Genomic DNA, 25,794 nt, shown 5'->3' with positions numbered 1-25,794 from the left:
CCCCCCCCCCCCCCGCAAAAAAAAGCATTAAACAAAATCAAAAAATATATTTTATATATATTTGAGATTCTTCAGAGAAGCCACCGTTTGCCTCGATGACAGCTTTGCACAAAATAGGACCCGTGAACAAATGTGAACGATGAAATCCCACACAATCATCATCATCACCATCACCACCACACAGAGTGTTGCCAGTCGAACAGTGAAATACAACCCTATTGTGTGTCTCTAGATGATCAGCGATATATTACTGGGTGGAGCAGTTTCCTTCACTAGGATGTACACCCTATAATAGTGCACTACTTTTGACCAGAGGGCCCATAGGGTAGTAGTGCACTACTTTTGACCAGAGGGCCCATAGGGTAATAGTGTACTACTTTTGACCAGAGGGCCCATAGGGTAGTAGTGCACTACTTTTGACCAGAGGGCCCATAGGGTAATAGTGTACTACTTTTGACCAGAGGGCCCATAGGGTAATAGTGTACTACTTTTGACCAGAGGGCCCATAGGGTAATAGTGCACTACTTTTGACCAGAGGGCCCATAGGGTAATAGTGCACTACTTTTGACCAGAGGGCCCATAGGGTAATAGTGCACTACTTTTGACCAGAGGGCCCATAGAGTAGTAGTGCACTACTTTTGACCAGAGGGCCCATAGAGTAGTAGTGCACTACTTTTGACCAGAGGGCCCATAGAGTAGTAGTGCACTACTTTTGACCAGAGGGCCCATAGAGTAGTAGTGCACTACTTTTGACCAGAGGGCCGTGGTGACGCAGACCCTCACTTTGATATTCTACTCACTTGCTAGAATTTTTTTTAAATATATTTTTTAAATCTTGTACACACACACTTAACCTTTATTTAACTAGGCAGTTAAAAAAGAACAAATTCTTATTTACAATGACGGCCTACACCGGCCAAACCCAGATGACGCTGGGCCAATTGTGCGCAGCCCTATGGGACTCTCAATCACGGCCGGTCGTGATACAGCCTGGATTATATACAACAATACTTGTTATATGGCCTGCTGGAGGTCATTTTGCAGGGCTCTGGCAGTGCACCTCCTTGCACTAAGGTGGAGGTAGCGGTCCTGCTGCTGGGTTGTTGCCCTCCTACGGCCTCCTCCAAGTCTCCTGATGTACTGGCCTGTCTCCTGGTAGCGCCTGCATGCTCTGGACACTACGCTGACAGACACAGCAAACCTTTTTGCCACAGTTCTCATTGATGTGCCATCCTGGATGAACTGCACTACCTGAGCCACTTGTGTGGGTTGTAGACTCCGTCTCATGCTACCACTAGAGTGAGAGCACCGCCAGCATTCAAAAGTGACCAAAACATCAGCCAGGAAGCATAGGAACTGAGAAGTGGTCTGTGGTCACCACCTGCAGAATCACTCCTGTTTTGGGGGTGTCTTGCTAATTGCCTATAATTTCCACCTTTTGTCTATTCCATTTGCACAACAGCATGTGAAATTTATTGTCAATCAGTGTTGCTTCCTAAGTGGACAGTTTGATTTCACAGAAGTGTGATTGACTTGGAGTTACATTGTGTTGTTTAAGTGTTCCCTTTATTTTTTTGAGCAGTGTATATATAACAACGAGGCTTTTATCCAAAGTGACTTAGTCATACATTTACCTATGGGTGGACCCGGGAATCGAACACACTAGCCTGGCATTACAAGCACGATGCTCCATCAACTGAGCGACAGAGGACCATATCCTGAAACTAGGACGATACTTCATCATAGCCGTGGAATATAAAACGAGGCCCCAAATCAAAGCCAATACACCATCATTCAGTCATAAAACTGTCCTCCTAACTCATCTGAAAAACAAACTGTGGAAGCCCTCCAAACCCTGAGAGACAAAACAGGATAGAACAGCTCATATCCAGCATTAAGAGATGTGTTTCAGCCTAGTGCAACTCAACAGGAGCTTATTGTCTGTTGTGACAGAGGGGTGAGGAAGAGAGGGGCTGAGGAAGAGAGGGGCTGAGGAAGAGAGGGGGCTGAGGAAGAGAGGGGGCTGAGGAAGAGAGGGGGCTGAGGAAGAGAGGGGGCTGAGGAAGAGAGGGGGCTGAGGAAGAGAGGGGGCTGAGGAAGAGAGGGGGCTGAGGAAGAGAGGGGCGAGGAAGAGAGGGGCGAGGAAGAGAGTGGCGAGGGTCACGGGTAGGAGGAGTAATCCGTGTGATTTTACAACAGTTCTTCTTTAGAAGGCGTTGGGTTATACGGGGAGGAAACTGGTGAGAGAGACAGGTCTGTCTAGTGTGACATCAGATTCACTACTGACTAGTACAGACCTGCCTAACCAATTACAACCAACACCTACGACTGAGAAACCCAACACACAATCAAACAACGCATGTAGTGGTGACTCATATATTCACAACCTCATCAAATCAAATGTATTTATTAAAGCCCTTCTTACATCAGCTGATATCTCAAAGTGCTGTACAGAAACCCAGCATAAAACCCCAAACAGCAAGCAAAGCAGGTGTAGAAGCACGGTGGCTAGGAAAAACTCCCTAGAAAGGCCAGAACCTAGGAAGAAACCTAGAGAGGAACCAGGCTAAGAGGGGTGGCCAGTCCTCTTCTGGCTGTGCCGGGTGGAGATTATAACAGAACATGGCCAAGATGTTCAAATGTTCATAGATGACCAGCAGGGTCAAATAATAATAATCACGGTGGTTGTAGAGGGTGCAACAGGTCAGCACCTCAGGAGTAAATGTCAGTTGTATTTTAACTATTTGCACATCATTACAAACAAATTCAATCAAATGTATTAATAAAGTCCTTCTTACATCAGCTGATATCTCAAAGTGCTGTACAGAAACCCAGTCTAAAACCCCAAACAGCAAGCAATGCAGGTGTAGAAGCACATCATCAACAGTGTCTATACACACACATTATATTGGTATTATCATACTGGTCCCTCGTGGGAATCGAACCCACAATCCTTTGCATTGCAAGCGGCATGCTCTACCAACTGAGCTACACAAACACACACACAATAGAGATGTTTAGTCTAATAAACACAGTTCATATCCGTACGGTGTCTGTTTCAGCTACAGACAAGTCTACAGTATCACTAGATATACTGTAAGGCTAATGAACTGAAAAGGAAAATGACTGTATAAAATCACACCAAAGTTTTCAATATGGTTATGCATGGTACACACCAGACACATAACTTATGGCCAAGCACAATGTTTGTTTAAAAAGACACGGTTCTCCAAAAGGGGTGGAGGTACAGGGTGTGGTTCATTACATATTTTTTAAATAAATGTGTTAGATTATGTCCTGTTTTGGCCAGTCTGTCAGTTTATGAATAATACTGCCAAATTCAAAAACTAACTGACCGTGACCCTGAATCCCAAACAGCCACTTTGTTCCTGTGCCCTGATCTGTTGGCTAAACCGCAGCTATACATCTGATCGGTCCCGTGTGGCTCAGTTGGTAGAGCATGGCGCTTGCAACGCCAGAGTTGTGGGTTCATTCCCCACGGGGGGACCAGGATGAATATGTATGAACTTTCCAATTTGTAAGTCGCTCTGGATAAGAGCGTCTGCTAAATGACTTAAATGTAAAATGTAAATGATCACTCTGGTCATTCACCCAAGTCTGGTCTGGTCTGACAGAAGACACAGGATTCACCCCCCCCCCCCCCTAAAAAAGTAGTGCCCTATGTAGGGAATAGAGTGCCATTTGGGACCCAGTCATATTCCACTACAGCATCAGAGAGGAGGTTGAAGGACGGAGGTTACAGGAAAAACTAATGACAGATCCCATCTGGTTTAAAGGAGACTACCTCTAACCCTGCTATATTCTAGAGGAGACTACCTCTAACCCTGCTATATTCTAGAGGAGACTACCTCTAACCCTGCTATATTCTAGAGGAGACTACCTCTAACCCTGCTATATTCTAGAGACTACCTCTGACCCTGCTATATTCTAGAGGAGACTACCTCTAACCCTGCTATATTCTAGAGGAGACTACCTCTAACCCTGCTATATTCTAGAGACTACCTCTGACCCTGCTATATTCTAGAGGAGACTACCTCTGACCCTGCTATATTCTAGAGGAGACTACCTCTAACCCTGCTATATTCTAGAGGAGACTACCTCTGACCCTGCTATATTCTAGAGGAGACTACCTCTAACCCTGCTATATTCTAGAGGAGACGACCTCTAACCCTGCTATATTCTAGAGGAGACGACCTCTAACCCTGCTATATTCTAGAGGAGACGACCTCTAACCCTGCTATCTATTAGAGGAGACTACCTCTAACCCTGCTATATTCTAGAGGAGACGACCTCTAACCCTGCTATATTCTAGAGGAGACGACCTCTAACCCTGCTATATTCTAGAGGAGACGACCTCTAACCCTGCTATATTCTAGAGGAGACTACCTCTAACCCTGCTATATTCTAGAGGAGACTACCTCTAACCCTGCTATATTCTAGAGACTACCTCTAACCCTGCTATATTCTAGAGGAGACTACCTCTAACCCTGCTATATTCTAGAGACTACCTCTGACCCTGCTATATTCTAGAGACTACCTCTGACCCTGCTATATTCTAGAGGAGACTACCTCTAACCCTGCTATATTCTAGAGGAGACGACCTCTAACCCTGCTATATTCTAGAGGAGACGACCTCTAACCCTGCTATATTCTAGAGGAGACGACCTCTAACCCTGCTATATTCTAGAGGAGACGACCTCTAACCCTGCTATATTCTAGAGGAGACGACCTCTAACCCTGCTATATTCTAGAGGAGACGACCTCTAACCCTGCTATATTCTAGAGGAGACGACCTCTAACTCTGCTATATTCTAGAGGAGATGAGACTGAGGCAGCGTCACAAATAGCACCTGTGACGTCCCTCCCACTCTGTCTACTGGGATCTGCTGTTTGGTAGTCTGCCTGTTGCAGGCCAGTGGGCCTGGGAGGATCGTCAGATGTGGAGCACCTGGGCAGGCAGGCCACATCAGACAACAACAGAAAACACTCTCCACTCATCCACACACTACTGATCATATAGACTTCCACAGCTTATGTTACATTTTTGTATTTATCATTTAGTTTAATAAATGTAATTGGGTACTGAAAGGTTGCTGGATCGAATCCCCGAGCTGACAAGGTATAAATCTGTCGTTCTGCCCCTGAACAAAGCAGTTAACCCACTGTTCCTAGGCCGTCATTGTAAATAAGAATTTGTTCTGAACTGACTTGCCTAGTTAAATAAAGGTTAAATAAATAAAAAACGTTCAGTTATGTGTTGTCTCCCTTTGTTGTTATGAACTATGAGCCAGCTAACACGGTGGGGGCTCGTCCAATCTGAGATTGTGGTTATATAGTCGTTTTGGTGCTATGTTGTTTGTAAATTTGCCTAATTCGTTTTGTTTGGTTGGCATTTGGTTTGGACTTCCTGTTTTGTGCACGGGCACCGTGTAAGGGTAGTAACTGGTGCCAAATTGGGTTCAGCTGTGTTGCTACAGTTCTTAAAGTGCAATGCGGTACTATTTGTTTGGGAAGTCTTTGTTAAAGCCATCATACATTATTTTTCAGGGTTTTTCCTTGATTTTGTAAGCTTTATGAGTTTTGTTTTGGTGAATGCTGGAAGAGAAGCAGCCTTTGTCCCTCGTGTGCTGGGCTACACAGCCCCGTGTGCTGGGCTACACAGCCCCGTGTGCTGGGCTACACAGCCCCGTGTGCTGGGCTACACAGCCCCGTGTGCTGGGCTACACAGCCCCGTGTGCTGGGCTACACAGCCCCGTGTGCTGGGCTACACAGCCCCGTGTGCTGGGCTACACAGCCCCGTGTGTTGGGCTACACAGCCCCGTGTGCTGGGCTACACAGCCCCGTGTGCTGGGCTACACAGCCCCGTGTGTTGGGCTTTAGGTGCTGGTATATGTGTTACATTGACATAGCTGTGTAGGCTTTAGTCTGGTTGAAAAAATAATGTCCTGTCCTTTAAGAAAAAGCAAAAAATTCTGGGGTCAACTAAAAAGAGTTTAAAAAAAATGTCTGGCCTAGCTATGCCACTTAGTCCAAGTACCGTATCTCAACTTGAGAAGCATGCAGAACCTGTTGGAAAAACCAGTGCTTCTGACTATGATGCAAACATATATGAGAGTTCTCTCTCCTTTGTAGGATGGGATGAGAAAGTGCCAGTCAAAATGTTGTAACCAGTTAGCTAGTGTAAAGGTCTGGCCTGGGGTCATTCTGGGTAATTAGCTGGTGTAAAGGTCTGGGCTGGGGTCATTCTGGGTCACCAGTTAGCTGGTGTACAGGTCTGGGGTCATTCTGGGTAACCACTTAGCTGGTGTAAAGGTCTGGGGTCATTCTGGGTAACCACTTAGCTGGTGTAAAGGTCTGGCCTGGGGTCATTCTGGGTAACCACTTAGCTGGTGTAAAGGTCTGGCCTGGGGTCATTCTGGGTAACCACTTAGCTGGTGTAAAGGTCTGGCCTGGGGTCATTCTGGGTAACCACTTAGCTGGTGTAAAGGTCTGGCTTGGGGTCATTCTGGGTAACCAGTCAGCTGGTGTAAAGGTCTGGCCTGGGGTCATTCTGGGTAACCAGTCAGCTGGTGTAAAGGTCTGGCCTGGGGTCATTCTGGGTAACCAGTCAGCTGGTGTAAAGGTCTGGCCTGGGGTCATTCTGGGTAACCAGTTAGCTGGTGTAAAGGTCTGGCCTGGGGTCATTCTGGGTAACCACTTAGCTGGTGTAAAGGTCTGGCCTGGGGTCATTCTGGGTAACCAGTTGGTGTACAAATTGTGCGTCGCCTCATGGGTCTTCCGGTCGCGGCCGGCTGCGACAAAGCCTGGGATCAAACCCGGGTCTGTAGTGACGCCGCTAGCGATGCAGTGCCTTAGACCGCTGCTCCACCAGGGAGGCAGATAGTGCCCTACTTTACGACCAGTGCCCTACTTTACGACCAGTGCCCTACTTTACGACCAGTGCCCTACTTTACGACCAGTGCCCTACTTTACGACCAGTGCCCTACTTTACGACCAGTGCCCTACTTTACGACCAGTGCCCTACTTTACGACCAGTGCCCTACTTTACGACCAGTGCCCTACTTTACGACCAGTGCCCTACTTTACGACCAGTGCCCTACTTTACGACCAGTGCCCTACTTTACGACCAGTGCCCTACTTTACGACCAGTGCCCTACTTTACGACCAGTGCCCCAGAGTGCACTTTGAAGGGAATAGGGTTCTATTTCGGATGCAGACCACGTGTCGGTTTTCATTACTCATCTATTAAATCACAGACGTATGACTTTCTCTCTCTCCCTCACAAACGGATGAGGTAGTTACAGTCTCCCTCCTCAGATTCACTCCTTTTTTAGGCTTTTGGTCGAGGCTGTTACGTGACCTCTTCAAGAAGGAAGACTGTCAATTCAGCTCTACACAGTTTTCCATATGTGTCGGGGGCAAGCGAGAGCAAAGGCGAGAGAGAGAGAGAGAGAGAGAGCAAGGGCGCGAGAGAGAGAGAGAGAAAGAGCAAGGGCGCGAGAGAGAGAGAGAGAAAGAGAGAGGGCGAGAGAAAGAGAGAGAGAGAAAGAGCAAGGGCGCGAGAGAGAGAGAGAGAAAGAGAGAGGGCGAGAGAAAGAGAGCGAGAGAAAGAGCAAGGGCGAGAGAGAAAGAGCGAGAGAAAGAGCAAGGGCGAGAGAAAGAGAGAAAGAGCAAGGGCGAGAGAAAGAGCAAGGGCGAGAGAAAGAGCAAGGGCGAGAGAAAGAGAGAAGGCGGGCGAGAGAGAAAGAGAAAGAGAGAGAGCAAGGGTGAGAGAGAGAGAGATAGAGAGAGCAAGGGTGAGAGAGAGAGAGAGAGAGAGAGAGAGAGAGAGAGAGAGAGAGAGAGAGAGAGAGAGAGAGAGAGAGAGAGAGAGAGAGAGAGAGAGAGAGAGAGAGAGAGAGAGAGAGAGAGAGAGCAAGGGTGAGAGAGAGAGAGAGAACGCAAGAGAGCGGTGTCAGAATGGAAAGCTAAATAGTTTGGTGTCACTCTAACCCTTCTTGATGTTCTCAGGACATAATATCAGTTAGCCATATTCCTAAAGTCACTCACACCTCACATTCTAACTGTAGATCTGGTGTCTGTTTGATTGTGTCCGAAATGGCACTCTACTCCCTATATAGTGCCCTACTTTAGGCCAGTCAGACACAGCCTTGTTTATTAACAGTGTATCTAGTCTGACTTCATGTTGTCCATAGTCCTGAGTCCCTACAGTCAGTCAGTCAGTGTGTACAGTAGGTGTTCAGACTGGTCCCTACAGTCAGTCAGTGTGTACAGTAGGTGTTCAGACTGGTCCCTACAGTCAGTCAGTGTGTACAGTAGGTGTTCAGACTGGTCCCTACAGTCAGTCAGTGTGTACAGTAGGTGTTCAGACTGGTCCCTACAGTCAGTCAGTGTGTACAGTAGGTGTTCAGACTGGTCCCTACAGTCAGTCAGTGTGTACAGTAGGTGTTCAGACTGGTCCCTACAGTCAGTCAGTGTGTACAGTAGGTGTTCAGACTGGTCCCTACAGTCAGTCAGTGTGTACAGTAGGTGTTCAGACTGGTCCCTACAGTCAGTCAGTGTGTACAGTAGGTGTTCAGACTGGTCCCTACAGTCAGTCAGTGTGTACAGTAGGTGTTCAGACTGGTCCCTACAGTCAGTCAGTGTGTACAGTAGGTGTTCAGACTGGTCCCTACAGTCAGTCAGTGTGTACAGTAGGTGTTCAGACTGGTCCCTACAGTCAGTCAGTGTGTACAGTAGGTGTTCAGACTGGTCCCTACAGTCAGTCAGTGTGTACAGTAGGTGTTCAGACTGGTCCCTACAGTCAGTCAGTGTGTGCAGTAGGTGTTCAGACTGGTCCCTACAGTCAGTCAGTGTGTGCAGTAGGTGTTCAGACTGGTCCCTACAGTCAGTCAGTGTGTGCAGTAGGTGTTCAGACTGGTCCCTACAGTCAGTCAGTGTGTGCAGTAGGTGTTCAGACTGGTCCCTACAGTCAGTCAGTGTGTACAGTAGGTGTTCAGACTGGTCCCTACAGTCAGTCAGTGTGTACAGTAGGTGTTGAGACTGGTCCCTACAGTCAGTCAGTGTGTACAGTAGGTGTTCAGACTGGTCCCTACAGTCAGTCAGTGTGTACAGTAGGTGTTCAGACTCAATAGCTTGTTCATTAGATTTAGAGACATCTACAGTTCAGAGAGTCCCTCACTCTCCCACCACTATCTACAGTTCAGAGAGTCCCTCACTGTCCCACCACTATCTACAGTTCAGAGACTCCCTCACTGTCCCACCACTATCTACAGTTCAGAGAGTCCCTCACTGTCCCACCACTATCTACAGTTCAGAGAGTCCCTCACTGTCCCACCACTATCTACAGTTCAGAGAGTCCCTCACTGTCCCACCACTATCTACAGTTCAGAGAGTCCCTCACTGTCCCACCACTATCTACAGTTCAGAGAGTCCCTCACTGTCCCACCACTATCTACAGTTCAGAGAGTCCCTCACTGTCCCACCACTATCTACAGTTCAGAGAGTCCCTCACTGTCCCACCACTATCTACAGTTCAGAGAGTCCCTCACTGTCCCACCACTATCTACAGTTCAGAGACTCCCTCACTGTCCCACCACTATCTACAGTTCAGAGACTCCCTCACTGTCCCATCACTATCTACAGTTCAGAGACTCCCTCACTGTCCCACCACTATCTACAGTTCAGAGAGTCCCTCACTGTACCACCACTATCTACAGTTCAGATCAAATTCGTCAAATTGTATTTGTCACATGCACTGAATACAACAGGTGTAGACCTTACTGGGAAATGCTGACTTACAAGCCCATTACCAACAATGCAGTTGGTTAAGGAGGGGGGGGAGGGGGGGGGTCAATGCAAATAGTCTGGGTAGCCATTTAATTAGATGTTCAGGAGTCTTATGGCTTGGGGAGTAGAGGAAGCTGTTTAGAAGCTTTTGGACCTCGACTTGGAGCTCCGGTACCGCTTGCCATGCGGAAGCAGAGAGAACAGTCTATGAGTAGGGTGGCTGGAGTCTGACAAATTTTTAGGGCCTTCCTTTGACACCGCCTGGTATAGAGATCCTGGATGGCAGGAAGCTTGGCTCCAGTGATGTACTGGGCCGTACGCACTATCCTCTGTAGCGCCTTACCGAGCAGTTGCCATACCAGGCGGCGATGCAACCTGTCAGGATGCTCTCAACGGTGCAGCTGTAAAACCTTTTGAGGATCTGGGGACACATGCCAAATCTTTTCAGTCTCCTGAGGGGGAAAAGATTTTGTCGTGCCCTCTTCACGACTGTCTTGATCTGCTTGGACCATGTTAGTTTGTTGGTGATGTGGACACCAAGGATCTTGAAGCTCTCAACCTGCTCCACTACAGCCCCGTCGATGAGAATGGCCCTCGGCCCTCCTTTTCCTGTAGTCCACAATCATCTCCTCTTGATCCCATTACAGGAGAGGTCGTTCAGACACCCTCACTAACAGTACTGGTTCCATGTCCGTGTGACCTTAATACTGTTTCACTGTGGTCCCGTGTGGCTCAGTTGGTAGAGCATGGCGCTTGCAACGCCAGGGTTGTGGGTTCATTCCCCACGGGGGGGACCAGGATGAATATGTATGAACTTTCCAATTTGTAAGTCGCTCTGGATAAGAGCGTCTGCTAAATGACTTAAATGTTAAATGTAATAGCTGCAACAGCAGCTGACACGTAATAGATGAAATGGACAGGATAGATGGTGCTACACCTGCATTACTAGCTGTTTGGGGTTTTTAGGCTGGGTTTCTGTACAGCACTTCGAGATATTAGCTGATGTACGAAGGGCTATATAAAATAAACTTGATTTGATGGTGGCTTGGTTAGTTTGACCCCTCTATATCTATCTATGCAGGAGATTCTAACCAAACATAAATGTTACCATGTCTTTATATTTCTGTTAGAAATTAGCTGTTGGCTTGACATAAAACGTTTTTTTTTTTTGTTATTCAGTAGGGAGTTTCTAGGAGGAGTAAATACCACATGCCTCGGTAGGTAGCAGGTATGTTATCCAACCCCAGTCCGTCAAATTACATTTGCTTCGCTTGATTTATTCACCGAAGTGATTTTAATCTCATTTAATGGATTTTCCAACAGAATTAGAAAGACATCTCAAAACACTCCTCTAACGAACACGGTCCAATCACACCAAGAGAGTCGTGAAGAGGGCACGACAAAACCTATTTCCCCCTCAGGAGACTGAAAAGATTTGGCATGGGTCTTCAGATCCTCAAAATGTTCTACAGCTGCACCATCGAGAGCTTTCTGACTGGCTGCATCACTGCCTGATATGGCAACTGCTCGGCCTCCGACCGCAAGGCACTACAGATGGTAGTACGTACGGCCCAGTACACCACTGGGGCTAAGCTTCCTGACATCCAGGACCTCTATACCAGGCGGTGTCAGAGGAAGGCCCTAAAAATTGCCCAAGACTCCAGCTACCCTAGTCACAGACTGTTTTCTCTGTTACCTCACGGCAAGCGGTACCGGAGTGCCAAGTCTAGGTACAAGAGGCTTCTAAACAGCTTCTACTCCCAAGCCATAAGACTCCTGAACATCTAGTCAAATGGCTACCCAGACTATTCGCAGTGGACGGCCTAGTTATATTATCTTACTTGCTGAGGGTGAGTATAGTGTATAGGGTACGGTCTAGTTATATTGCTGAGGGTGAGTATAGTGTACGGCCTAGTTATATTATCTTACTTGCTGAGGGTGAGTATAGTGTAGAGGGTACGGCCTAGTTATATTATCTTACTTGCTGAGGGTGAGTATAGTGTAGAGGGTACGGCCTAGTTATATTATCTTACTTGCTGAGGGTGAGTATAGTGTAGAGGGTACGGCCTAGTTATATTATCTTACTTGCTGAGGGTGAGTATAGTGTAGAGGGTACGGCCTAGTTATATTATCTTACTTGCTGAGGGTGAGTATAGTGTAGAGGGTACGGCCTAGTTATATTATCTTACTTGCTGAGGGTGAGTATAGTGTAGAGGGTACGGCCTAGTTATATTATCTTACTTGCTGAGGGTGAGTATAGTGTAGAGGGTACGGCCTAGTTATATTATCTTACTTGCTGAGGGTGAGTATAGTGTAGAGGGTACGGCCTAGTTATATTATCTTACTTGCTGAGGGTGAGTATAGTGTAGAGGGTACGGCCTAGTTATATTATCTTACTTGCTGAGGGTGAGTATAGTGTAGAGGGTACGGCCTAGTTATATTATCTTACTTGCTGAGGGTGAGGGTGAGAGACTCCTCTGCTGCTCTGATCTTGTTCTGTGCCTCCACATGGGTCATGTCTTCTGCGTTGGTCTCACCGATGGACACCACCCAGTCTCCCACGCCCACGCCGGCCTGGGCGGCCTTACCCCCGGGGGTCAGCTGTAGAGGGAGAGAGGGAAAGAAATATGAACTTTGGCCTATTAAAGCCGGCCACTGACAAGAACACATTACGATTTCCTGTGAAACACCCAGCCTCTGTTTCACCCAACAGTATAGTTGCATAAGTACATGTGAAATAAAATAAATCACCTACTATTTCCTCTCGCCGCGTCTCTCAATATTTTCAGGGTTAAAACCGACACAGTGCTTATTCAAATACGTCTCTAAGACAAACGTGTCAATGGTATTGTTCTGAAGCTAACCTACTATAACTGATACACAACAAAGCAATTTGTGTTAATGAGTCAGTAAGAGGGCTGATCTAAAGGGAAGAATAGGAGGATTTCTAGTCAGTAACAGGGCTGATCTAGAGGGGAAGACTAGGAGGATATCTAGTCAGTAACATGGCTGATCTAGAGGGAAGACTAGGAGGATATCTAGTCAGTAACAGGGCTGATCTAGAGCGAAGACTAGGAGGATATCTAGTCAGTAACAGGGCTGATCTAGAAGGAAGACTAGGAGGATATATAGTCAGTAACAGGGCTGATCTAGAGGGAAGACCAGGAGGATATCTAGTCAGTAACAGGGCTGATCTAGAGGGGAAGACTAGGAGGATATCTAGTCAGTAACAGGGCTGATCTAGAGGGAAGACTAGGAGGATATCTAGTCAGTAACAGGGCTGATCTAGAGGGAAGACTAGGAGGATATCTAGTCAGTAACAGGGCTGATCTAGAGGGAAGACTAGGAGGATATCTAGTCAGTAACATGGCTGATCTAGAGGGAAGACTAGGAGGATATCTAGTCAGTAACAGGGCTGATCTAGAGGGGAAGACTAGGAGGATATCTAGTCAGTAACAGGGCTGATCGAGGGAAGACTAGGAGGATATCTAGTCAGTAACAGGGCTGATCTAGAGGGAAGACTAGGAGGATATCTAGTCAGTAACAGGGCTGATCTAGAGGGAAGACTAGGAGGATATCTAGTCAGTAACAGGGCTGATCTAGAGGGAAGACTAGGAGGATATCTAGTCAGTAACAGGGCTGATCTAAAGAGAAGACTAGGAGGATATCTAGTCAGTAACAGGGCTGATCTAAAGGGAAGACTAGGAGGATATCTAGTCAGTAACAGGGCTGATCTAGAGGGAAGACCAGGAGGATATCTAGTCAGTAACATGGCTGATCTAGAGGGAAGACTAGGAGGATATCTAGTCAGTAACAGGGCTGATCTAGAGGGAAGACCAGGAGGATATCTAGTCAGTAACATGGCTGATCTAGAGGAAAGACTAGGAGGATATCTAGTCAGTAACAGGGCTGATCTAGAGGGAAGACTAGGAGGATATCTAGTCAGTAACAGGGCTGATCTAGAGGGAAGACTAGGAGGATATCTAGTCAGTAACAGGGCTGATCTAGAGGGAAGACTAGGAGGATATCTAGTCAGTAACAGGGCTGATCTAGAGGGAAGACCAGGAGGATATCTAGTCAGTAACATGGCTGATCTAGAGGGAAGACCAGGAGGATATCTAGTCAGTAACAGGGCTGATCTAGAGGGAAGACTAGGAGGATATCTAGTCAGTAACAGGGCTGATCTAGAGGGAAGACTAGGAGGATATCTAGTCAGTAACAGGGCTGATCTAGAGGGGAAGACCAGGAGGATATCTAGTCAGTAACAGGGCTGATCTAGAGGGAAGACTAGGAGGATATCTAGTCAGTAACAGGGCTGATCTAGAGGGAAGACTAGGAGGATATCTAGTCAGTAACAGGGCTGATCTAGAGGGAAGACATCTAGTCAGTAACATGGCTGATCTAGAGGGAAGACTAGGAGGATATCTAGTGAAAGGGAATATATTGGTTAAGAACAGGATCAGAGAGATGAAAGTGCACACTGAAACATTCTAGGGCCTAGTATGTTCACGCCAATCAACAGATGCGTCCTGTCTTGCTCTTAACAGTAGTTAGCAGACCCCAGAGGGCCTTCTAACACTGTATTGACTAAATATACATACACAAAGCCATCAAGAGGATTCATGTTTGGGTCTGTTATCACAGGCTAATGAGTGGTAGAGGGAACCTAAGGACTCTGTGTCTGACAAGTTCTCTCCCTCTCTGTGTGTGTGTGTGTGTGTGTGTGTGTGTATGTATGTATATATGTGTGTGTTCAGCCAGATGGTTCCCCACACCACAACGAGGACACTCTAATCTAGAGTCTAATGAGCACTATGACATCACTGCTTATGATCCACTACAGATGTGGACCGAAGCTTTGGAGTGAAGTTCAACTCCCGACAGGACAATACAGAGAGAGAGAGAGACAGAGACAGAGACAGAGACAGAGAGAGAGAGAGAGAGACACAGACACAGAGACAGCGACACAGACAGACAGAGACACAGAGAGAGAGACAGAGAGACAGCGACACACACAGACAGAGACACAGAGAGACAGAAACACAGAGACAGACAGACACAGACAAACACAGAGACAGACAGAGGCTCCGCCCCAAAGGGTACCCTATTCCCTACAATAGTGCGCTACCAATAGTGCGCTACTTTAGACCAGAACTCAATGGGCCCCGAATAGGGTGCAATTTTACCTTTATTTAACTAGGCAAGTCAGTTAAGAACAAATTCTTATTCACAATGACCAAACCTGGACGACTCTGGACCAATTGTGCGCCGCCCTATGGGATGTATATGATACTAACTAGCAGCACGACTCATCTGTAAATGTACATCAGGGATGGGCAACTGGTGCCTTTTGTAGGCCTGAGGACCTGTAGAACCATCTCAAGGATGATCAATGGAAACAGGATGCAGCTGAGCTCAATTTCCTGTCTCATAGCAAAGGGTCTGAAAACTTATGTAAATATAAAAAGGTATCTGTTCATTTTTAATAAATAGGCAAACACTTCTAAAAACCAGTTTTCGCTTTGTCATTATGTTGTATTGTGTTTAGATTGATTGAATCATTTTATTTGATCCATTTTAGAATAAGGCTGTAACGTAACAAAATGTGGAAAAAGTCAATACTTTCCGAATGCACTGTATAAAATCTTTAACTTTAAAATGTCCATTTGTTCTCATCGCTGTCACGAGAGGGGGTTGCTGAAAAGACCCACGAGCCACTGAGGCCCCTCATTATGAGATCAGTTTTTTGGGGCCCCCCCACCCCCATCAAAGTTGCCCATCCCTGCTGTACGTGATATGAGCTAGCATCACGATTCATCTGTTACCGTAGATTATATATTAGGGGAAAGGGAATAACGAGTTAGTTGCACAACTGAATGCGAAATAAATAATAATATAATATATTTATTTATTAAATATATAAATATTATATAATGGCATTCAGCAAGTATTCAGAACCCTTCCCTTTTTCCACATTGTTACGTTACAGCCTTATTCTGAAATTGATCAAATACATGTTGTCATTAATCTACACACGATACCCCATAATGACATCACAATACCCCATAATGACATCACAATACCCCATAATGACATCACAATACCCCATAATGACATCACAATACCCCATAATAAGAAAGCAAAAACAGGTTCAGACATTTTTGCAAAAACAGAAATACCTTTTTTACATAAGTATTCAGAGCCTTTGCTATGAGACTCGAAACAGGTGCATCCTGTTTCCATTGATCATCCTTGAGATGTTTCTACAACTTGGTTAGAGTACACCTGGTGGTAAATTCAATTGATTTGATATGATTTGGAAAGGCACACACCTGTCTATATAAAGTCTCACAGTTGACAGTGCATGTCAGAGCAAAAACCAAGCCATGAGGTCGAAGGAATTGTCCGTAGAGCTCCGAGACAGGATTGTGTCGAGGCACAGATATGGGGAAGGGTACCAAAAAATGTCTGCAGCATTGAAGGTCCCCAAGAACACAGTGGCCTCCATCAGTCTTAAATGGAAGAAGTTTGGAACCACCAAGACTCTTCCTAGAGCTGGCCGCCCGGCCAAACTGAGCAATCGGGGGAGAAGGGCCTTGGTCAGGGAGGTGACCAAGAACACTATAGTCACTCTGCCTGAGTTCCAGAACTCCAGAGTTCCTCTGTGGAGATGGGAGAACATTCTAGAAGCACAACACTCTCTGCAGCACTCCACCAAATCAGTCCTTTATGGTAGAGTGGGAGGACTGAAGCAACCCCTCAGTAAAAGACACGTGACAACCCGCTTGGAGTTTGCCAAAAGGCACCTAAAGGACTGTCGTGACGCTCTTTCAGTGAATTGGCTAGCTGAGATGTGAACAACCCCCCACCCTCCTGTTACGCCCACATCCTAAATTCCATGCAGAGACTCCTCTCTCCCTGGCCATCCGCTCTCCCTGGCCATCCGCTCTCCCTGGCCATCCGCTCTCCCTGGCCATCCGCTCTCCCTGGCCATCCGCTCTCCCTGACCATGCGCTCTCCCTGGCCATGCGCTCTCCCTGGCCATCCGCTCTCCCTGGCCATCCGCTCTCCCTGGCCATCCGCTCTCCCTGGCCATCCGCTCTCCCTGGCCATCCGCTCTCCCTGGCCATCCGCTCTCCCTGGCCATCCGCTCTCCCTGGCCATCCGCTCTCCCTGGCCATCCGCTCTCCCTGGCCATCCGCTCTCCCTGGCCATCCGCTCTCCCTGGCCATCCGCTCTCCCTGGCCATCCGCTCTCCCTGACCATCCGCTCTTCCTGCATCCCAGAATTTGAGAATTGAACAATATTCCTATTTTGAAGAACGTGTAAACGGTTGGTTGAAGAAGCCAGCTACGACCCGGTCCGTTTTGTTTCGTGTTTGTGACCTCATGAAAGACAATACAGCCACATTACCATAACTCTGTTTATACAGGTGCATCAGTTATGAGGTTTGCATCTAATTATTGTATAAAATTAATGAGTAAAGATGAAACAATTTGCAAAATGATGTAATGTAATGTGGGGCTGACTAAATTATATTAACTAGCAGTCCGACACGGCATCACAGGTCATCTAACTGACTAGCTGATATTAACTAGCAGTCTGGCACGGCACCACAGGTCACCTAACTGACATTAACTAGCAGTCCGACAAGGCACCACAGGTCATCTAACTAACTAGCTGATATTAACTAGCAGTCCGACAAGGCACCACAGGTCACCTAACTAACTAGCTGATATTAACTAGCAGTCCGACAAGGCACCACAGGTCACCTAACTAACTAGCTGATATTAACTAGCAGTCCGACAAGGCATCACAGGTCATCTAACTGACTAGCTGATATTAACTAGCAGTCTGACAAGGCACCACAGGTCACCTAACTGACATTAACTAGCAGTCCGACAAGGCACCACAGGTCACCTAACTGACATTAACTAGCAGTCCGACAAGGCACCACAGGTTACCTAACTAACTAGCTGATATTAACTAGCAGTCCGACAAGGCACCACAGGTCACCTAACTAACTAGCTGATATTAACTAGCAGTCCGACAAGGCACCACAGGTCACCTAACTGACATTAACTAGCAGTCCGACAAGGCACCACAGGTCACCTAACTAACTAGCTGATATTAACTAGCAGTCCGACAAGGCACCACAGGTCACCTAACTAACTAGCTGATATTAACTAGCAGTCCGACAAGGCACCACGGGTCACCTAAGTGTAGCAGTACAGGATAGGATTATACTAGCGTCAATGATTTTTTTCAACGATGTCATGTAGATAAATTGGATCATTCCTGACAACAGACATGAGTTACAGCCACATCACATTCTGTAGGGAACAGACTGCATACATGAACCTTAAACCACACGTGCCCTCTGAGTCCCTTCCCTGCCAGGCCTGCTGCAGCCGGGTCCCCAATGGCACCCTCTACGCACAGGGCTCTGGTCAAACAAAGTGCACTATATAGTGAATAGGGTGCCACTTGGAACGCACTAAAGTGTCCTTAAAAAAAAAACTTAATTAAGACATCCACAGAGGCTGTTAATACACATGTCGGAGATGGTATGAAGAGAGACGAGACGCCAGAATGTGTTTAGTAAGGGCCTTACTCAGCCTTGTTCCCGGAGGCTTAACGAAATGTGTCAAAGTCTCAGATCACTGAGAGTACAAAGTGTTCAACATCAGATCACACACACACACACACAAAAAAAAAGGAGAGCGAGCGGGAGAAAGCCAAAGCAAGGCTGAGCATCACACGGCCGAACATCACACGGCCGAACATCACACGGCCGAACATCACACGGCCGAACATCACACGGCCGAACATCACACGGCCGAACATCACACGGCCGAACATCACACGGCCGAACATCACACGGCTGAACCTCGGCTGGAATACTGATTTCTGTCATGTAGACATCGTCTGAGTCCCAAATAGAGCCCTAGTCAACAGTAGTACACTACATGGGGACTATGATGGTCCATAGAGCCCTGGTCAACAGTAGTACACTACATGGGGACTATGATGGTCCATAGAGCCCTGGTCAACAGTAGTACACTACATGGGGACTATGATGGTCCATAGAGCCCTGGTCAACAGTAGTACACTACATGGGGACTATGATGGTCCATAGAGCCCTGGTCAACAGTAGTACACTACATGGGGACTATGATGGTCCATAGAGCCCTGGTCAACAGTAGTACACTACATGGGGATTATGGTCTGATTTGGGATGCAGACCCTGGTCTGTGTAGACATCGATTACCCCGTCCTATCCTGTTATTGATCCCTTTAGACTATCGGCTCATGAATGATCAGAGGATTCTAGACCCTAAATCTTTTGGTTTCTGTCGTGTTCCACTGAAGCTATACGATTCGAACTGACTTGATTCAGCACATTAAAACAGACTGAGAAAGTCTAGCCCTGTATCGGAGGATACAGTTCCCTTGTGGTTTAACTTCACCTTCCCTTGACTGTAGAGAACTAGAAGGGGGGGCAGGTCGTTCAAGATTGATGTTAAAATTGGACGTCTATCCATGGTCTTGAGGACGTTGAGAAATGCCCTCAAAAACAGCCACTAGGGGCAACATTGAGAGCTATTACCATCAGGTAGGTTTGGGTAATCCCGCGACTCTCCGGGTCATCCCGCGACTCTCCGGGTCATCCCGCGACTCTCCGGGTCATCCCGCGACTCTCCGGGTCATCCCGCGACTCTCCGGGTCATCCCGCGACTCTCCGGGTCATCCCGCGACTCTCCGGGAGGTTGTGGATCAGAAGGTTATGTGTTCGCTCCCAGTCGTGGACACTGGTTTCTATTTTAACTCTATCCCAAACCTTAACCCTTCAGAATGAGTGTCTAAAAATGTAATCCTTAACTTGGAAACGGGACGACACACAGATGTAGGAGTAACGCTGACGTTAGAAGAACGTGGATAAAATTCTGCAGTCAGGCAGCTTGTTGAAAAAAAGCATCTGATTTGGTTTGTTTTCAGGGGGGGGGGGGAATAAATACGTCAAAAACATCAAAATAAAAGAACATTAAATATATTCCTCATGAAAAACGACTTAACATCAAGTTAATCACCTATGATCTACCTAGGCTGGAAACAATTAAAGATATAACTAAAAAGGTGTTGTTACAGCTTCTCTGCATCTGTTACAGAGAAAAACAACACCACATGTCGGCCCTCAGGTGACTGGTATTCTGAGGCGGCATGGGCTGAGAGACAGAGAGCAACAGCATGGCCTAGCAGAGCGCAGATTATAATAGAAACCAGTAGAGACAGTGAGGCCTAGCAGAGCAGATTATAATAGAAACCAGTAGAGACAGTGAGGCCTAGCAGAGCAGATTATAATAGAAACCAGTAAAGACAGTAAGGCCTAGCAGAGCAGGTTATAATAGAAACCAGTAGAGACAGTAAGGCCTAGCAGAGCAGGTAATAATAGAAACCAGTAGAAACAGTAAGGCCTAGCAGAGCAGGTAATAATAGGAACCAGTAGAGACAGTAAGGCCTAGCAGAACAGGTTATAATAGAAACCAGTAGAGAGACAGTAAGGCCTAGCAGAGCAGGTTATAATAGAAACCAGCAGAAACAGTAAGGCCTAGCAGAGCAGGTTATAATAGAAACCAGTAGAGACCGTAAGGCCTAGCAGAGCAGGTTATAATAGAAACCAGTAGAGACAGTAAGGCCTAGCAGAGCAGGTAATAATAGAAACCAGTAGAAACAGTAAGGCCTAGCAGAGCAGGTAATAATAGGAACCAGTAGAGACAGTAAGGCCTAGCAGATCAGGTTATAATAGAAACCAGTAGACAGTAAGGCCTAGCAGAGCAGGTTATAATAGAAACCAGCAGAAACAGTAAAGACTAGCAGAGCAGATTATAATAGAAACCAGTAGAGACAGTAAGGCCTAGCAGAGCAGGTTATAATAGAAACCAGTAGAGACAGTAAGGCCTAGCAGAACAGATTATAATAGAAACCAGTAGAGAGAGACAGTAAAGCCTAGCAGAGCAGATTATAATAGAAACCAGTAGAAACAGTAAGGCCTAGCAGAACAGATTATAATAGAAACCAGTAGAGACAGTAAGGCCTAGCAGAACAGGTTATAATAGAAACCAGTAGAGACAGTAAGGCCTAGCAGAGCAGGTTATAATAGAAACCAGTAGAAAGACAGTAAGGCCTATCAGAGCAGGTTATAATAGAAACCAGTAGAGAGAGACAGTAAGGCCTAGCAGAGCAGGTTATAATAGAAACCAGTAGAGAGAGACAGTAAGGCCTAGCAGAGCAGGTTATAATAGAAACCAGTAGAAACAGTAAAGCCTAGCAGAGCGGTTATAATAGAAACCAGTAGAGACAGTAAGGCCTAGCAGAGCAGGTTATAACAGAAACTAGTAGAGAGAGACAGTAAGGCCTAGCAGAGCAGGTTATAATAGAAACCAGTAGAAAGACAGTAAGGCCTATCAGAGCAGGTAATAATAGAAACCAGTAGAGAGAGACAGTAAGGCCTAGCAGAGCAGGTTAAAATAGAAACCAGTAGAGACAGTAAGGCCTAGCAGAGCAGGTTATAATAGAAACCAGTAGAGACAGTAAGGCCTAGCAGAGCAGGTTATAATAGAAACCAGTAGAGACAGTAAGGCCTAGTAGAGCAGGTTATAATAGAAACCAGTAGAGAGAGACAGTAAGGCCTAGCAGAGCAGATTATAATAGAAACCAGTAGAGACAGTAAGGCCTAGCAGAGCAGGTTATAATAGAAACCAGTAGAGACAGTAAGGCCTATCAGAACAGGTTATAATAGAAACCAGTAGAGACAGTAAGGCCTAGCAGAGCAGGTTATAATAGAAACCAGTAGAGAGAGACATTAAGGCCTAGCAGAGCAGGTTATAATAGAAACCAGTAGAGAGAGAGAGTAAGGCCTAGCAGAGCAGGTTATAATAGAAACCAGTAGAGAGAGACAGTAAGGCCTAGCAGAGCAGGTTATAATAGAAACCAGTAGAAACAGTAAAGCCTAGCAGAGCGGTTATAATAGAAACCAGTAGAGACAGTAAGGCCTAGCAGAGCAGGTTATAATAGAAACCAGTAGAGAGAGACATTAAGGCCTAGCAGAGCAGGTTATAATAGAAACCAGTAGAGAGAGACAGTAAGGCCTAGCAGAGCAGGTTATAATAGAAACCAGTAGAGAGAGACAGTAAGGCCTAGTAGAGCAGGTTATAATAGAAACCAGTAGAGAGAGACAGTAAGGCCTAGCAGAGCAGGTTATAATAGAAACCAGTAGAGAGAGACAGTAAGGCCTAGCAGAGCAGGTTATAATAGAAACCAGTAGAGACAGTAAAGCCTAGCAGAGCAGGTTATAATAGAAACCAGTAGAGACAGTAAGGCCTAGCAGAGCAGATTATAATAGAAACCAGTAGAGACAGTAAGGCCTAGCAGAGCAGGTTATAATAGAAACCAGTAGAGAGAGACATTAAGGCCTAGCAGAGCAGGTTATAATAGAAACCAGTAGAGAGAGTAAGGCCTAGCAGAGCAGGTTATAATAGAAACCAGTAGAGACAGTAAGGCCTAGCAGAGCAGGTTATAATAGAAACCAGTAGAGACAGTAAAGCCTAGCAGAGCAGGTTATAATAGAAACCAGTAGAGACAGTAAGGCCTAGCAGAGCAGATTATAATAGAAACCAGTAGAGACAGTAAGGCCTAGCAGAGCAGGTTATAATAGAAACCAGTAGAGACAGTAAGGCCTAGCAGAGCAGATTATAATAGAAACCAGTAGAGACAGTAAGGCCTAGCAGAGCAGGTTATAATAGAAACCAGTAGAAACAGTAAGGCCTAGCAGAGCAGGTTATAATAGAAACCAGTAGAGAGACAGTAAGGCCTAGCAGAGCAGATTATAATAGAAACCAGTAGAGACAGTAAGGCCTAGCAGAGCAGATTATAATAGAAACCAGTAGAGACAGTAAGGCCTAGCAGAGCAGGTTATAATAGAAACCAGTAGAGACAGTAAAGCCTAGCAGAGCAGGTTATAATAGAAACCAGTAGAAACAGTAAGGCCTAGCAGAGCAGGTTATAATAAAAACCAGTAGAGACAGTAAGGCCTAGCAGAGCAGGTTATAATAGAAACCAGTAGAGACAGTAAAGCCTAGCAGGGCAGGTTATAATAGAAACCAGTAGAGACAGTAAAACCTAGCAGAGCAGGTTATAATAGAAACCAGTAGAGACTGTAAGGCCTAGCAGAGCAGGTTATAATAGAAACCAGTAGAGACAGTAAAACCTAGCAGAGCAGGTTATAATAGAAACCAGTAGAGACTGTAAGGCCTAGCAGAGCAGGTTATAATAGAAACCAGTAGAGACAGTAAAGCCTAGCAGAGCAGGTTATAATAGAAACCAGTAGAGACAGTAAGGCCTAGCAGAGCAGGTTATAATAGAAACCAGTAGAGACAGTAAGGCCTAGCAGAGCAGGTAATAATAGAAACAGTAAGGCCTAGCAGAGCAGGTTATAATAGAAACCAGTAGAGACAGTAAGGCCTAGCAGAGCAGGTTATAGTGAGCGGTGAGAGATACAGCGTGATTAGTAAGAATGAGTGAAACGGTAGAGAGTTAGAGGCAGCAGAGTAGGTGTGTGTGCGTGTGTGTGTGTGTGTGTGTGTGTGTGTGTGTGTGTGTGTGTGTGTGTGTGTGTGTGTGTGTGTGTGTGTGTGTGTCCGGCCAGTGATGGACATCAGCACCTGTGTCGGTGGTTCAGGTTTAGACCACAGCTGTTCCTGTACTTCAGAAGGAAGGCGGTACGTCCCAAATGGCACCTTATTCCTTATAGGGCCCTGGTCTAAAGTAGTGCACTATATAGGGAATAGGGCTCTGGTCTAAAGTAGTGCACTATATAGGGAATAGGGCTCTGGTCTAAAGTAGTGCACTATATAGGGAATAGGGCCCTGGTCTAAAGTAGTGTACAATATAGGGAATAGGGCCCTGGTCTAAAGTAGTGCACTATATAGGGAATAGGGCTCTGGTCTAAAGTAGTGCACTATATAGGGAATAGGGTGCCATTTGGGATTCAAGCCATAGTAAAATGCTGTGCTCAGGCCTTTAGACAAGAAAGGGGGAAGGAAGGAGCCACTGCACCTCACCACAGTTAGTCAATACTAGGAAGGAAGGAAGGAAGGAAGGAACCAACATACCCCACCACAGTTAGTCAATACTAGGAAGGAAGGAAGGAAGGAAGGAACCAACATACCCCACCACAGTTAGTCAATACTAGGAAGGAAGGAAGGAAGGAAGGAAGGAAGGAAGGAAGGAACCAACATACCCCACCACAGTTAGTCAATACTAGGAAGGAAGGAAGGAAGGAAGGAAAGAAGGAAGGAAGGAAGGAACATACCCCACCACAGTTAGTCAATACTAGGAAGGAAGGAAGGAAGGAAGGAAGGAAGGAAGGAAGGAACCAACATACCCCACCACAGTTAGTCAATACTAGGAAGGAAGGAAGGAAGGAAGGAAGGAAGGAAGGAAGGAAGGAACATACCCCACCACAGTTAGTCAATACTAGGAAGGAAGGAAGGAAGGAAAGAAGGAAGGAAGGAAGGAAGGAACCAACATACCCCACCACAGTTAGTCAATACTAGGAAGGAAGGAAGGAAGGAAAGAAGGAAGGAAGGAAGGAAGGAACCAACATACCCCACCACAGTTAGTCAATACTAGGAAGGAAGGAAGGAAGGAAAGAAGGAAGGAAGGAAGGAAGGAAGGAACATACCCCACCACAGTTAGTCAATACTAGGAAGGAAGGAAGGAAGGAAGGAAGGAACCAACATACCCCACCACAGTTAGTCAATACTAGGAAGGAAGGAAAGAAGGAAGGAAGGAAGGAAGGAACATACCCCACCACAGTTAGTCAATACTAGGAAGGAAGGAAGGAAGGAAGGAAGGAAGGAAGGAAGGAAGGAACCAACATACCCCACCACAGTTAGTCAATACTAGGAAGGAAGGAAAGAAGGAAGGAAGGAAGGAAGGAACATACCCCACCACAGTTAGTCAATACTAGGAAGGAAGGAGACTAGGAGAGGAGACAACAAACCCTGCTACACATCAAACCATACCACACACACAAATTAAATCACATGGTCTCATATGATCTGCCATTTGTAATAAAAAGACTGCTTTTAAGAACGTTCATGACGAGCATAAAAGGGGTCAGAAACAGCTGCATCTTATCAGCAAGATGGTGTATCGTTGAGTCTTCTATTAAAACAACGGAAAATCAGTGAAACCATTTATAAAATACATGACTCACTCTGATCAACGAAAGTCAACCTAGATCATTTCAAAATGTCTCTTTAAAAAGTAATCTTTTCCTGAGTAATTACAGTGAACAGTAAAACATGACATAAAGTTAAACAGCTTCCTCTGTGCTCTTGGTATGAACTATAGTATTTTAAAGGAGAGGTCTACCAGTACCTTTCAACCTGCTGTGTTTTATTAAAGGAGAGGTCTACCAGTACCTTTCAACCTGCTGTGTTTTATTAAAGGAGAGGTCTACCAGTACCTTTCAACCTGCTGTGTTTTATTAAAGGAGAGGTCTACCAGTACCTTTCAACCTGCTGTGTTTTATTAAAGGAGAGGTCTACCAGTACCTTTCAACCTGCTGTGTTTTATTAAAGGAGAGGTCTACCAGTACCTTTCAACCTGCTGTGTTTAATTAAAGGAGAGGTCTCCCAGTACCTTTCAACCTGCTGTGTTTTATTAAAGGAGAGGTCTACCAGTACCTTTCAACCTGCTGTGTTTTATTAAAGGAGAGGTCTCCCAGTACCTTTCAACCTGCTGTGTTTTATTAAAGGAGAGGTCTACCAGTACCTTTCAACCTGCTGTGTTTTATTAAAGGAGAGGTCTACCAGTACCTTTCAACCTGCTGTGTTTTATTAAAGGAGAGGTCTCCCAGTACCTTTCAACCTGCTGTGTTTTATTAAAGGAGAGGTCTCCCAGTACCTTTCAACCTGC

The 25,794-nt window shown here is 46.0% G+C and overlaps 1 protein-coding gene across 3 annotated transcripts in view; it reads right to left on the bottom strand.

Annotated features, from left to right (window-relative positions):
• The window catches only part of pdlim7 (PDZ and LIM domain 7), a 99,894-nt gene that overhangs the window by 52,966 nt on the left and 21,134 nt on the right, over positions 1 to 25,794 (bottom strand). For all 3 annotated transcript variants that reach the window (XM_055927866.1, XM_055927868.1, XM_055927867.1), the window contains exon 3: positions 12,260 to 12,411. In XM_055927866.1, coding sequence (XP_055783841.1) covers positions 12,260 to 12,411 — 152 coding nt within the window. The remainder of the gene's footprint in view (positions 1 to 12,259; positions 12,412 to 25,794) is intronic.

Source organism: Salvelinus fontinalis, chromosome 6 (genome assembly GCF_029448725.1).
Source record: "Salvelinus fontinalis isolate EN_2023a chromosome 6, ASM2944872v1, whole genome shotgun sequence".
In the NCBI taxonomy this organism is placed as follows: Eukaryota; Metazoa; Chordata; class Actinopteri; order Salmoniformes; family Salmonidae; genus Salvelinus; species Salvelinus fontinalis.
The sequence above is the reverse complement of the archived record's forward strand: the minus strand, read 5'-3'. Positions and strand labels throughout refer to the sequence as shown.